This window comes from Monodelphis domestica, chromosome 7 (assembly GCF_027887165.1).
Source record: "Monodelphis domestica isolate mMonDom1 chromosome 7, mMonDom1.pri, whole genome shotgun sequence".
Lineage (NCBI taxonomy): Eukaryota > Metazoa > Chordata > Mammalia > Didelphimorphia > Didelphidae > Monodelphis > Monodelphis domestica.
In genome coordinates, this window is record NC_077233.1 from 174606901 (window position 1) to 174620156 (window position 13256).

General features: G+C 40.0%; 1 protein-coding gene across 1 annotated transcript; it reads right to left on the reverse strand.

Moving 5' to 3' along the window:
• Nucleotides 1-850: 850 nt before the first annotated feature.
• On the reverse strand, nucleotides 851-12706 carry ALG1 (ALG1 chitobiosyldiphosphodolichol beta-mannosyltransferase). Its single transcript, XM_001377199.5, has 13 exons — nucleotides 12394-12706; nucleotides 8031-8108; nucleotides 7824-7930; nucleotides 7061-7209; nucleotides 6654-6743; nucleotides 6186-6296; nucleotides 5708-5829; nucleotides 5144-5182; nucleotides 4412-4471; nucleotides 3824-3934; nucleotides 3484-3598; nucleotides 3021-3096; nucleotides 851-2814 (listed from the first exon to the last, which is right to left on the reverse strand). Exons 1-13 carry the CDS (start codon nucleotides 12593-12595, stop codon nucleotides 2683-2685), a joined length of 1392 nt encoding a protein of 463 aa, XP_001377236.2. The 5' UTR covers nucleotides 12596-12706; the 3' UTR covers nucleotides 851-2682.
• Between the last annotated feature and the right edge of the window lie 550 nt (nucleotides 12707-13256).

Consider the following 13256-nt stretch of genomic DNA (forward strand, 5'->3'; position numbering starts at 1 on the left):
TAATGAATTCGGTAATGGTTCTCTTCTATGGTGGATTTTTGCTAAAATTCAATAGCATCAGGAAATTAGATTTTCCCTACTCACATTTCTACTCCTAAATTAAGAATTCCCAACAAAGTATTGATACATATTATACAAATCAATTTATCATTTTATTAGGAACAAAAAAATCTGAATGGGTCAGAATCTGATGTTCTAACAGCTTAAGGAAATCTTTTAAGTTTTGAACTGGTGTTAATACATAATATGGATGACAAGTACAAAGCATCCAGTTCTATTCTGAGCCCTTCATGAATGCCTCCTTCTAAATCCATATCCTGGAAGCACTGTGTACTAAGACATTTTCTATTTTTTTTTCCTAGGCACTGTTGGAATTGAATGGCAGAAACTTCCTAGTCATAATCATAAATTGTTTTTATATGGAAAAAATTCAGATGGTAATTCTAAGATTTTTGATGTAGAATGTGTAAATATTTCAAGGCTAAATTATAGATTAATTATGATGGGAAAATTATATTTTAGAGCTCCTGTATAAAACTTGAATTGAATCATGGGACCAATTATTTCCTTCTAAGGAAAGTTAACAGGATGTGTAGTTGTTGCAATTCTCTGTAAATCCAGGAACTGAAAAGGAGTGAAAATCAAGTATTTCTCATACAGAAACCATGAACATTGCCCCCCCCCCCCCCGGCATTTTAACAGTACACCTGATTTATTTCAGTCTTTAAGATTCTGAATTTTGACTTCAAGCTTTCCAGAACCAAATTTTCAAGTTTTTGGAAAGTATTTCAAAATCAGTGTCTAAAATGAACCTCTTGTCACAGCCCAAAGACATAAAAAAAACAAACAATTCATAATAACAGCTAGTATTTATATAGTGCTTTAAAGTTTTCAGTCTTCCACACATTAAAGCATTTGATCTTTATAATGACCCTTTAAGATAGGTGCTATTATTATCAACATTTTTAAAGAATAAGTGACTAATCGGGATCATCTAGCTAGGGAGTGTCTCAGGCAGAACCTAAACTCAGGTTTTCTCATCTCAAAGTGCAGCACTTCATTAAAAACAGCCGCAACCTCGAACCCCAAACAAGTTCTAGTCCTCTTGTCTTGGCTCAAAATTTCATCGATCTCATTGGGACTGGCACTATGCAATGGCTCTTTTTGTATTCCCTTCTCCTGGAATCGGACAAAATCATCAAGCAAAGTCTCATAATTTTTTAAAACAATCAATGGCATCATTTTTATAATCTATTGGGTATGCATAAATATAAGAACAAATGTATTTTAAACATATTACTGCAAAATTTAAAAAAATGAAAGAAAAATCTCAATACTGTTGACATGTGCTTCAAAGACAAAAGGAGAAAAAATAAAAATGAGATACTATATTGCACAATTTTCAGAATAAAACAGCAAAACAGAAGATAATGTACATTCAAAGAACCAAAGTCCCCCAAATTCACAATAATAAACAAACCCACAATCATTTCACATAAGTTGCTGTATGACATAAAAAAAAACCTATGAACTGATGGATATTTGTCACAATTTTTACAGATATAGCAAATCTTTCAACCTTGGAAAATATTTTTAAATAAAGTAAAACTCATTTGGGTCTAGAACATCACCAAGAAATCTAGATTGTTCTGATGGAGGTAAATTAAGCTGAAGAATTTTGCAGCTCTTTTTGGCTTCCTGTTTCATTTTACATAGGATGAAGCATGTTACCTACCTTGAATAACAAGGTGATGGACTGTAGATGCAGAATAAGGCATACAATTTTTAGATATGGTGATTTTGTTTTGCTTGACAATGTATATTTGTTATGAAGATTTTTATTTTATTGTTCAGTTGGGCTTGGGGGAAGAGGTTAAGAGGTATTCCAAGAAAATAAACTATTTTTAAAAACAAACAAAAAAAACCCAAGTAAAATGAAACTTGTGTTGCCCCAACCCATTCTTCCATCTGTTTTTCCCCTGTATATGAAGTTTTTTTTTTTTAAACTCTTATTTCCTGCTTATGTATTGGTTCTAAAGCAGAAATTTGGTAAGGGCTAGGCAATGAGGGTTAAGTGCTTTGCCCAGGGTCACATAGCTAGTGTCTGAGGTCAAATTTGAACCAAGGACCTCCCTGTTCCTAGGCCTGGCTCTCAATCCACTGAGCTACCCAGCTACTGCCACCACCACCCCTCCCCAATATATGAAGTTTTACAAATTTTTTTCCCAGCTTAAATCTTCAGTCATCTCTGAATCTCACTTCCCAAAATATTGGTCACCTCTTCTTTCCATTCCTACTACTATAGTTCAGGTTCCTACCTACCTCTTATCCTGCTTATTGTTGCTTTGACTTTGGGAATCTTCAAGTGTTACATGCATGTAAGGTATTGGGATTTGTCATAGCCTAGTTCAAATGTTTCTTCCATGAAACTTTCCCAAAATCCCCTCAGCAAGAATTCCTTCCTCTCTGAATCTCAAGATATTCTTTGACCTCTCCTATGTATTTAATCATTTCCTAAGGTATTAGTTGGGTGTACATGTTTCTTCCCTCTGTAAAACTAGTATTACTTAAAACAGGAATGTAATTCTTCATAATTTGTATTTCCAGAACCCTAGCAAGGTGTCCTGAGGTAAATTCTTACTTAAAAGATGTTTATTGAAATTGAGTTTTTAGCCAAAGTGTTCAAGTGTGAGTCAATAATGGGAAAACATTCTGTTCCCAACTCTCGTCCCAGTGCAACTGTTTGGATTCCTTAAGGGTTTTTCTGAATTGGTTCAGTTTGTTATCAGGTCTGGAAAATTCTGAGAAGAGCATCTAGAAAAGAGAAAGAAAAGATGAAGACCATACCACATCATGCTAATTATTAGCCTCTTTTCCCTTTCCTCATCAGGGAGTGAGACCCAAGAAACCTAGCTTTCCTTGCACCATTCCCACCCAAAATGCCATGAGCAAATAAGATTTAAGACTAGGATGAGGGGTAATTGCAATGGAGCTCTAGAGTCAAAGCCAAACATCTCCACCTTCAGCTGAGCAGCGAGCTGCTCAGAATCCACAAAAACCAGGCCATTTTCTTCATGTTTCACAAGTTCGTGTAAACTGCAAAAAAGAATAAAGAAAGAACTAATCAGCCTTGGAAGATGAAACAAAGGAGCACTGCAACCACCCTGAAATGATTCACTACTCTAAGGCAAAGAGAATGAGGAAAATCTCTTTTTTATTGGTTCATTCTACTATGAATCTGATAAAGGGAAAAGTCAACCCACAAAGACAGGTTCAGCCACATTAGTGTTTATACTCCATACAGGTACCTTGACTTTAAAACAGTGACAGGCTCAGATTGCATCTGGAGTTCAGTTCACCTACAGATGCTCTAAATCAACAGAAATGGTTCTGGTACTGTAAGAGGTAACGAACTTCTAGCATCTCTCGAGAAAGTTTCAGAAAGCCATCACCCTTTACTTTGTAACACAGAAATGTAATTACCACTGGAAATGTAATGCACAAACTGGTAAGCAGCAACCAAACATATCCACCACCTTCATGGGAAGATCCAAGCCACTAGAGGATTTGTGGAGGCAGACCCCAAGATCTGCTGATCCTACCAAATGGAGGGGAAGAAGGATAAAACAATCAATCCTTAAGGGGACTCTTTTACTTTTTTTACTTGAGTTCAGTCTCTTACCCCCACCCCCATCTATTCCCTAAATTTTAGAAAGGGTCTATTTACTCTCACTTAGCCTCCTGCTTAGTGACTCACAAGTTCATAATCTCTAAGTGTCTTTCCATTTACAGGGCAAGCCTATTCTCTATAGGCTGTTCTTACCAAGAAGCAAAGGGTAATCTTCAGCTTCCAACCATGGTGTGCAGATCTGAATGTGCTTCAGGCACAGTTGGCTGATGATTTGGCCATAATGCTCTTTAAGAGGACCTTTACCTTCGATGAACAGGAAAATGAAGTCATCTCTTCAATCTCTCCCTATTACTTACAAACAAATCCCCAAACTTTAGTAACCTTCAACTTTCATATAGCAACCCTACATTGGAAATAAATAGTCCACATAGAAATTTATTCCTCTGTGGGCTTCAGTTTTGTATTCCAAGTCAGAATCCTTCTTTGCTTCAATTCATAAATAAGATTAAAAGCTCAAAGAACCTCAAGAAATTCAAGAGGCTGACTCACTAGTCAAGCCAGCTCCCTATTCCCTCCATCTCACTATCATTAGTCAGAATGGGGGCAGATTAAAGATTGGTCAGGCATCCCAAAGGGGAAATAACTAATCCCTTTTAAGTACAAGATGAATTTTTTGAAATAGCACCTAAAAGAACTTGTCTGTTAGGCATGTAATTTTAAATGCTGCCTGACTGACATTTACTATGCCCAGGGATAAGGACACAAGTAAACACAAGGCACCTGTTATCACACAGATGAGAGAAGGCAGGTTTTCTCCATCAACGATCCATTGTTCAAACTCTATAGAATGAACAAGCACAATCAGGTATTTGAAGCAAAAAGAGGTGAATGAAACATTAGGCCTCCCAACCAACAAGAAGAAACCACAGTCCAGAAGAAACCTAAATCCCAGATATTAGTTTGGTTCTTCTACTCCTTAAGATTGCTCTTTCCTAAGAAGGGACAAGAACTTAGAAAGGAGACATGGGAGGAAACAAACTGGGTTTTGGGGAAACCTTGCAAGTAGAGAGCAATGTAGCTGCTCTGCTGATTCAAAAGCAGAGAATGTGTCAGTAGGAAAAGGGAGGAGTCAGGCTCTAAAGTCAAGAAGGCAAAATGTCAACCCTGGTCACCAGCCCCTTTCTGACCATGACTGACTATATCACATGCATTAGGTCACATTGAATTAGATCTATTGAAGGGGAGAGGCTGGAACATTTACTTGATTTTGAGCCTATGATTCAAATCGTTTGACATCTGAGATTCTAGCTCCTGAAGTAACCTCAAAGGTCCAGAGCCAAATAGCTCAATAAGACAAAGAGAAGGGCAGTTCTGTTCATACCTGGCTTGGTCACCAGCCCAGCCTTCAACAACTACCGCCAAAGGGTAAAGTGATGGAAAGGGAACCAAGAATAGCATTGTTTAAACAGTCCTAGACAAATTGACACCCACGGATCATAAAAACACACCTACTTGCTAAAGCTTTCAGCAAGATGGAGAAATCTTCATCTTCTGAAACCAGAAACAAAAACAGCATTAATCAGATCAAGGTCATTTCTTTTTTTTTAACCCTTACTTTCTGTCTTGGAGTCAACCCTGTGTATTGGTTCCAAGGCAGAAGAGTGGTAAGGGCTAGGCAATGGGGATTAAGTGACAGCTGGGAAGTGTCTGAGGCCAGATTTGAACCTAAGACCTCCCATCTCTAGGTCTGACTCTCAATCCACTGAGCCACCCAGCTGCCCCTAGAGTCATTTCTTAATGTCACTTCTCTCACTTGTGCTTTATGGGTAGCAGTCCAGGATGGAGCCCTAAAAAGATGCTGCTCTTGCACTCCTGAAGTATAGTGTTTCTCTTCATTCCTAACCCAGTGATCCTTGTAACTATAATATAGAATATAGTAACTATAATACTATTTATGCTCAAACATGTAATAATGGTACAATGGGAAGTAGCCCCCCACAAAAGCCTTCAGTACAACAAGTTCTTAGAGACAACAGTATAATGTCCAAAGTGTCTAGTTCAAAGAGACCTCAAGACCTGTCCAGCTCGTGCTGCTGACCAGCAAAGCTGGTCGCCCATCAAGTTGTAGCACTTTCCTGCTCCTAGTATTGAGCTCTGTGAATGCAGATCTCTCAAAGATTGGGTCCAAGGGCTTGGTGCTAAACAAACAGAGACAGAGATAAGGAAATTATCAGATGTTAAATATCAGATCAGCATTTCCTTGAAGTGCATGGAGCCCTAAGAAACCAGACAAGTTGGTTCACCACCCTATACAATTGCAATCAGAGCAGTTCCTCCACACAGAGGTCCTGGTAAAGGCACTCAAGCCAAGAGGCTTCCTTATCCTCCCAGGTGAAAAATACCAACAGACTTTCTTGTTATCAAAAGCCCCAAAGACAAGGGAGGAGAAACGTAAACATTACTCTTACCTTACCTGAATCATATTAAAACTATGGTAAAGATCAGGGAGTAAAGTGAGAGAACAAACTAAATACTTGGGATACATGAGACATACCATGCTTTGAATGGAGAGTAGCTGTGGCCCAGTTTCATGAAGAGATGATGCTGTTTCTCTAGTGGAGTACAGGTAAAAAATGATGCTGGCTTGTCATAGACCGTCACTGCTCTGCAACAAGATCATTGAGAAATTATAAGGAGAAGACTAGGAAGTAGAAAGCAGGGATGGACAGAGGAAGTACAGAGCCCAACAAAATGACATTTCCTTTCTCCTTCCTACTCAGAAATCAGAGTCAAAAATTTTTCAGAAAAACCTCCAGAGATGTTTCAAGATAAATGAAATCATCTGAATGGATGAGGAAAGGTTTTACTTAGCCCGCATTTTCTCTAACCTAAGATAACTAGTAAACATACCTTTGTGCCTATTCTTCAAAGTCCTTTGCAAGCATGATTGAGCACATAGTTCCCAATACAATGAACTTTTCCCCTTTCTTTCTAATCCTGTCTGTCCAGAGGCCTTACATACCGTATATTCCAGTTCTTTGCCAAGTCTTCTCTCATTGCATTGGTCACACACAAGTTTAGATCTGACAGGCGGCCACAGAGCTTTTCATACCTGGGAAATAACATTTGTCAGGGCCTGATCCATCACTGCCATGACTACTTATGGGTAGTCAATGACCAAGTATCCAAGCTCTGTAACTGGGCATTGACTCCCCAGAGAAACAATCCAGGATTGGGAAGATGCTGCTTTGGGGCTCTGGAACAGAGGATTTTTTGATAACTCTCCTCCCTCAGCAGCACAACAAGCTGACTTTGCCATTTCTCTCTGCACTATTGCTCTTTCCCTAGTCAACCTCCAGCTGTGTCTACAGTGCCTAATTTATCACCCTTCACTCAAATCCAGTCCCAAGACCTACCTAGCCCTCTTACCACTTAGCTAGCTGTACAAGAGGGTGGGCAAAGCCATGTGTCAGACCCATGATGGTATAGCCATAATTGTGCCAGTCAATGACTAGCTTGCTCCTGCGAAGACAACACACAACCCAACACACAGCAATGCTGGGCAGGCCAGGTGGATTCTGTGAAAGAGACAAAGTACAATCAAAAGCAAGAAACTTTGGAGCACAGGGCAAGGAAACCAAGGGCAGGGCTTGCACATAACCCAAACCCAACTTAAAATGATCCCATGATCAGGGAACAGATTACTCAAACAACTGCCACTCGGACTAAAGAGGAAAACTCCTAGTATCTTACTGTTGAACTTTATATAGAGAGAAGATGTAGGAAACTGTCATGAATAGCCACAACGCTTAGACCCCTGACCACTAGGGAGGGAGCAAACTGACCAAGATGGCAGGACAGAAACAACATCAAAAAAAGCACCTAAAGTCAAGAGATTTCATGGTAGCACATGAGGACTACTGACACCCCACCCCCACCTCCAGAAGGTATCATTTTCACACTTATGGCCTTATCTCAGAATTTATATATAACCCATGAGGGAAGCTCAGCCCTTAATCATTATGAAGTCCCACAGATAATGCTGCTATGCCAAAATACTGAAGAAGACAAAATAGGAACAAAGCAAAAGGATGCCACAAAACTATAATCCCTTGAAACCCCAGTTACTGGAGGTAAAGAGAAGGATAAGTTGTAAAGTTACATTTTAAATGAGGAACTGGCTAACCCTTACCTGGAGTAAAATGTAGACCACTGGACAAGTCTTTAAAAGCAAGACATACAGAAGGTGTACTGCCTGGATAACAACTTTTATACCATACTGACATATCTGGGGACCAACTGAAAGTCAAAGAACAGTTGTAAGAATCAAATGTAATATGGCTCTCCCTGAATTTTTACCCTACCATCTGTATAAAAAAAAAAAAAGAACATGTCTCACCTGGGATTCGCTTAACTTCAGGCAAGTACAAAATACGAATTTTCTTGTTGCTTAAGAGTTCATCATGAGGTTTGGAACCTGAAAGAGTCATGGTCAAGTCCAATGAGGCAAGCATGCAGATGACTTCCAAACCCAGAACTCCAGGCTCAACCTAAGCCAAATACTCCCCCCTAAGCTTCAGACTATTATTTCTAGCTCCCTGTCTGAAACTTTCACTATACATGCTACCAATATTTCCATATCAACACATCCAAAACAAAAATTTTATTGTCTCCAAAATCTATTGTTCCATCTAATCTCCTCAAATCTCCCCAGTTGGTAGCACTATTATTCTTAGTTACCAAAGTTTGAAAACTCAGTCATTTTTACTGTTGATACTACTAGTTCACTACTGTTGCTCTACTAGTTCATACATCTTAGACAGACACTGCAAATGGACAAAGAACCAGACCCAGAACTGAGCAGGAAAAAGAAAAAACTTTTAATTGAGCAAGAACAAAATAGCATTTAGGAAATTGTTAATTGTTTTTAATGACCTCACACTACTCTTTGGGGAAAAAAAGGGCCATCTTATTTATTAACATCAATATTACTTTTTAAAAATAATATTTTATTTTCCTTCAATTACATGTAAAAACAATTTTTAAATGTTCATTTAAAAAAAGTTTGGGGTTCCAAATTCTTTCCCTGATATGGTATGGCTATAGATCATGGTGAATCATTGATCTCTTTCAATTTAATGTTATAGGTGACCCAAAAGACAATGAAGAATTCCATGGTGGAACTAAGTAGGCTGCAACATATTAACAAAGAAATGCCCAGAAGAAGCCATGTTAATGATATAATCAATGAGAAATAAGTCAGAAAAAGATGGCTCAACAATGTACTGAAAACAAGCAACAAGCAAAGGTTTTATACCACATGCTAGGAATTACATTTGTCTATGTAAAAGTTGTTCACTCCCTGCCACAACAAAAAAGGTAAGATCCTTAAAGACTGAGATCTACTCAATATCCATGGCCTACTCCTTCTGCTCCTCTTCAACTACACACAGGAATGGACATAACTTTTATCTTGTCATCAGCCACAAGTGTTATACTTTCAAGAACAAGAGCTCTGAAATTCCTTTTAATCATAATCTTTTATCATTCTACCTTGTTCCCCAACCTTGTTCTTTTTCTTCATCATTACCTCTAATTCTTTCCCAGGGCATCACTCCAAAAATGGGCACACTCTTCTTTCCTATAATGACTCCTTGGTGAACTAGTGCTATGCTATGCTATGCTCAAGTCTCTGGTCCCCTTGTTCTATCACCCAACCTGGGATTATTACTATCATCCACTGCCTTTGCTCCTATTCATTTGCTGCTAAATAAAACTAGAGAAAATCATGAAACTCTGCTGACTGGATCCACTACAAATTTACATTAAATATCATCTGGACCCTCAGTGCTCAAGGTAATCCTTTTATCTTCCCTAATCAATGTGCTATCCTATTCATCATAGCAACTATTCCAAACCTTTTCATTTTTTCTTAAGCTTCCTACTGCACTCCCTCCCCCAAATCTTTCAACTCAGGAAATTGCCTCACACTTCAATGAAAAATGGAGGCTATTCACTTAAAGCTACTTCTTCTCCCCCCTTCCTTATCTCACACCATTCAGACATTTCCCCTCAGACTTATATTATCTCCTTCATCCATCTTACATAGATGACATTTCTTAAGGAATAGAACTCCTCTATGTGCACAAGTGATCCCATTCCATTATGTCTTCTCAAATTGCTCCCTCTAACACTCCCAGCCTCTGACTAATCTTCTATTTCTCCCTATTTACTGGCTGCCTCCAAATGCACTTATGCCTCTTCCATCTTTAAAAAAACACCCCAAAATTTCCTTTTAATACAGCCAAACCCTAAAATTCTCCCCTCTGTGACTAAACTCTCTGAGAAAATCACCTGCAATCTATATCTCCTAATCCTCTCCTCTCACTCACTTCTATAGCTTGGCTTTGGATCTCATCATTCACTTGAATCTGCTCTATTCAAAGTTACCAGTGATGTCTTAATCCTTCTTCCTTCTAGACCTCTGCAGTTCTTGACATTCTTGATAACCATCTTCTTGATATTTTCTACTCTAGATTTTCATAACAATGGTTTCTCCTGGTTCTCCTCCAACCTGACAACTCCTTTTCCTTAGTTGTACCTTCATCCAGGTTACCTCTACTAACTACAGGTATCCCCCAAGGGTCTATTTTAGGCTTCCTTTTCTTTTCCCATTATACTATCTTTCTTTGAGATAACATCAGATTCCTTGGGTTCAATCATCATTTTGATATATTTTCAAATTTATTTATCCATATTTAACTTCTCTCCTGAGTCTCAGTCTTGCATCTCCAGTTGCATTCTAAACATCTCAAACTGTATGACTCACAAGTATTTCAATTCAATATATGCACAAATAGAATAAATTATCCTTATTTCAACACTCTCCTCTTTACCCAACTTCCCTATTATTCTCAAGGGTGCCACCACTTCCTAGTTATCCAGGTTCAAAACATAGATGTCATCCTCAACTCCTCACTCCCACTCACCTCCAATTAATTACTTTCACCACAACACCTCTTCTTTCTACTCACTCAGACACCAGCCTGGTGTTATCCCTCATTACTTAAAATCTATACTATTGCAGTAGTCCTCTGGTTGGTCTCTGTGCCTCTCTCCCTACTCCAATCAATTCTTCACTTAGCTGCTGAACACTTCTTTCAAAAGTGGAGATTTGACCATCACACATCTCTCCCCATTTCTCTGTTGCCTCCAGGATCAAACATAAAGTCTCTTTGGCTTATAGAGCCCTGGCTCCCTTTTATCTTTCCAGTTTTTTTTTACATTACTCCTTTCACATACTCTAATGTTCTTTCCTCCTCAAATATATTTTCAAGACGTCATGACTCAGCTCAAATCCCACCTACTATAGGTGGTCTTACCCATTCCTCCCTACAGCCAGTGACTTCCCTCTGAATTTATATTTCCATTTTATTGTACATATATGTACAATTTTTTGGGCATGTTTTCTCCCCCATCAGAACGCGAGCTGCTTGAGAGGATGAGCTGTATTTTTTCCTTTGTATCCTCAGGGTAGATACACTTAATGAATTCATATGCAACTTTAAAGCAACTTACAATCTTACAAGTAGCCTAAAGCACTGAGGTCAGAGAATGGAATATTTTTGAAATCGGAATTTTGAAAACAAACAAAAAACTGGTTTTCCTGGCTTCAAGACTAGCTCTCTATCTACTATTCCATGCTGTTCTAGGTTATTTATACAAGGTCAAGAGATCTAGGGAAAAGTCCCCAGTATATTAGGTGGGGGCCTTGCCAAGAATTCATAGGAAGACTTGAGCAAGTTAAACAAGATGCAAAGGTATAAAAGGTTTGTATTCTGCACTGATGGAGGTACTCAAATTGATGAGATCACATACACACTAACACTGGAAGAAATAGTCTGGTATTCCAAGTGTGCCCCAATATGGCACTCTGACCTTTCCAGTCTTCCCTCAAGCTACTTAGCTTTCACACACCACAGAACTTCTCACTCTTGACTTCTGTGTTTGTCTTGAGGCTCTGTACAGTTTTCTAGATCTAAAACATCTCTGCCCCACTCCACTCTACCCCCGATTCCATTTCCACTTTTCGAAATTCTTCCCTTCCAGCAAAGCCCAGCACAACCTCTACCTCCTCCAAAAAGATTTCTGATAACTGTTCCCTTCCTCCTCCCCTAAATGAGCCCTAGGTTCTCGAATCCCTCAACGTACAGGAATACTCTATTTGACCTGTCCTAACTCAATCATTTTGTAGCTTTTATTATCGTTATTTGTGTACATGGTTAACCTCTCCACTGGACTATAAGTTCTTAAAAGAAAAGGCTATGTTGCCTGAATCCTCAGTATCTAACAGAGTGGTCTATAAACCGTAGAGCTAAAAGAAACATTTATTTAATTAAAGTCGATAAGTATGCAGGGAGGTCGAGGAATCAGCATAGACCCTTCAGTCTCCCAGATACCCAATATTTCTAATTTGCTTCTAAGTGAAGGGGTGATGGCCAAAGAAAGCGCAAGGTTTTTGCCGGATGTGCGGTACCCTGGTTGGCACAATAGCCTCAATTATGTGAAAGTGAAACACACAAATGCAAATCCACACCTGGAGTGACAGGAGTACTCTTTGGCTGACGGTCGTGGTATGGGGCTAGCTAGAAAGTTGGAAGCAGGTCTAGGAACTAAAGGACTTCCTGGTCTCAGGAGAAGAGAAGCGAAAATCTCCCAGGATTTTAACCCTTATCTGGCCACCCCGGAAATCGAGCACTCACCACAGTACCCCAGCATGACCACGTCGAAGCCGCGCCGGGCCAGGGACAACGCATGGTACTGCATCCGGGGACTCCGGCCCACGTCTCCGAGCACCACTACGCACACGCTCCGGCCCCGAGGTCGTCGCCGAGCCCACCATACGAGCAACAGAGACCCTAAAGCCAAGGTTAGCAAGAGCAGTGCCACGCTGGAGGACGCCATCTAGGTCGGCCCATGGAGATCAGGTGTTCCGTCACGTGCCCCTACTCAGGCCCTCAGCGGGGTGGGACAAGGAAGGAAACTAAGTGCGCATCCTCAGACCTCGGGGTGGAGACTGTTCGACAGTGGGCAAAGGCTGGCGGGAAGGAGAGGGAGCTGAGGAGGGCGGGGCCTAGAAGGGGAGGGCGGGGCTGAGGGAGGCAGGTCTCTCTCCCACAAGCCTGGCACTGCTGGCTCCTGGTCCCAGACTGCCCCAAGATTGCTTATTGAAAGGAATTGTTTTAGGGTTACAGAAACATAGGAACATAGACTTAGAGCTGGATAGGGGCCTAATTTTGCAGATGAAGAAACAAAGGTAAAGAGGCTTGTGCGTTTTCCTGCCCAGATGTTCAGATCAAGACTATAGCTCCCAATGCAGTCTCTGAGGGCGTCAGCACCAGGTGTAACCCATGCCACCTCACTCCTCTGTCTCATTCTTCACCCCCAAATTCTGCTCTTATACTAGGTGAGTTGAGTCACCGTGTGATTAGTTTAGTGACCTTGGGGGAGTCACTAAAACATCTCTGGGTCTCAGTTTCCAAATCTGTAACATGAGGAGATTAAAGCACTTCTAAAGATCCTTCCAGTTCAAGACAAACAGTTCTATGGTTTCCTTTTCCAGGCC

What these genes read in the sequence shown, in the direction of transcription:
- ALG1 (XM_001377199.5), bottom strand. Translation starts at nt 12,595, where the DNA reads ATGGCGTCCTCCAGCGTGGCACTGCTCTTGCTAACCTTGGCTTTAGGG. An exon ending in TGGTCTACATTTTACTCCAG is followed by an intron (nt 7,210 to 7,823) that starts GTAAGGGTTAGC and finishes TCTCTTTCACAG; the next exon opens with AATCCACCTGGCCTGCCCAG. An exon ending in TGTGCATTACATTTCCAGTG is followed by an intron (nt 3,097 to 3,483) that starts GTAATTACATTT and finishes TCTTTTTTGCAG; the next exon opens with TTTACACGAACTTGTGAAAC.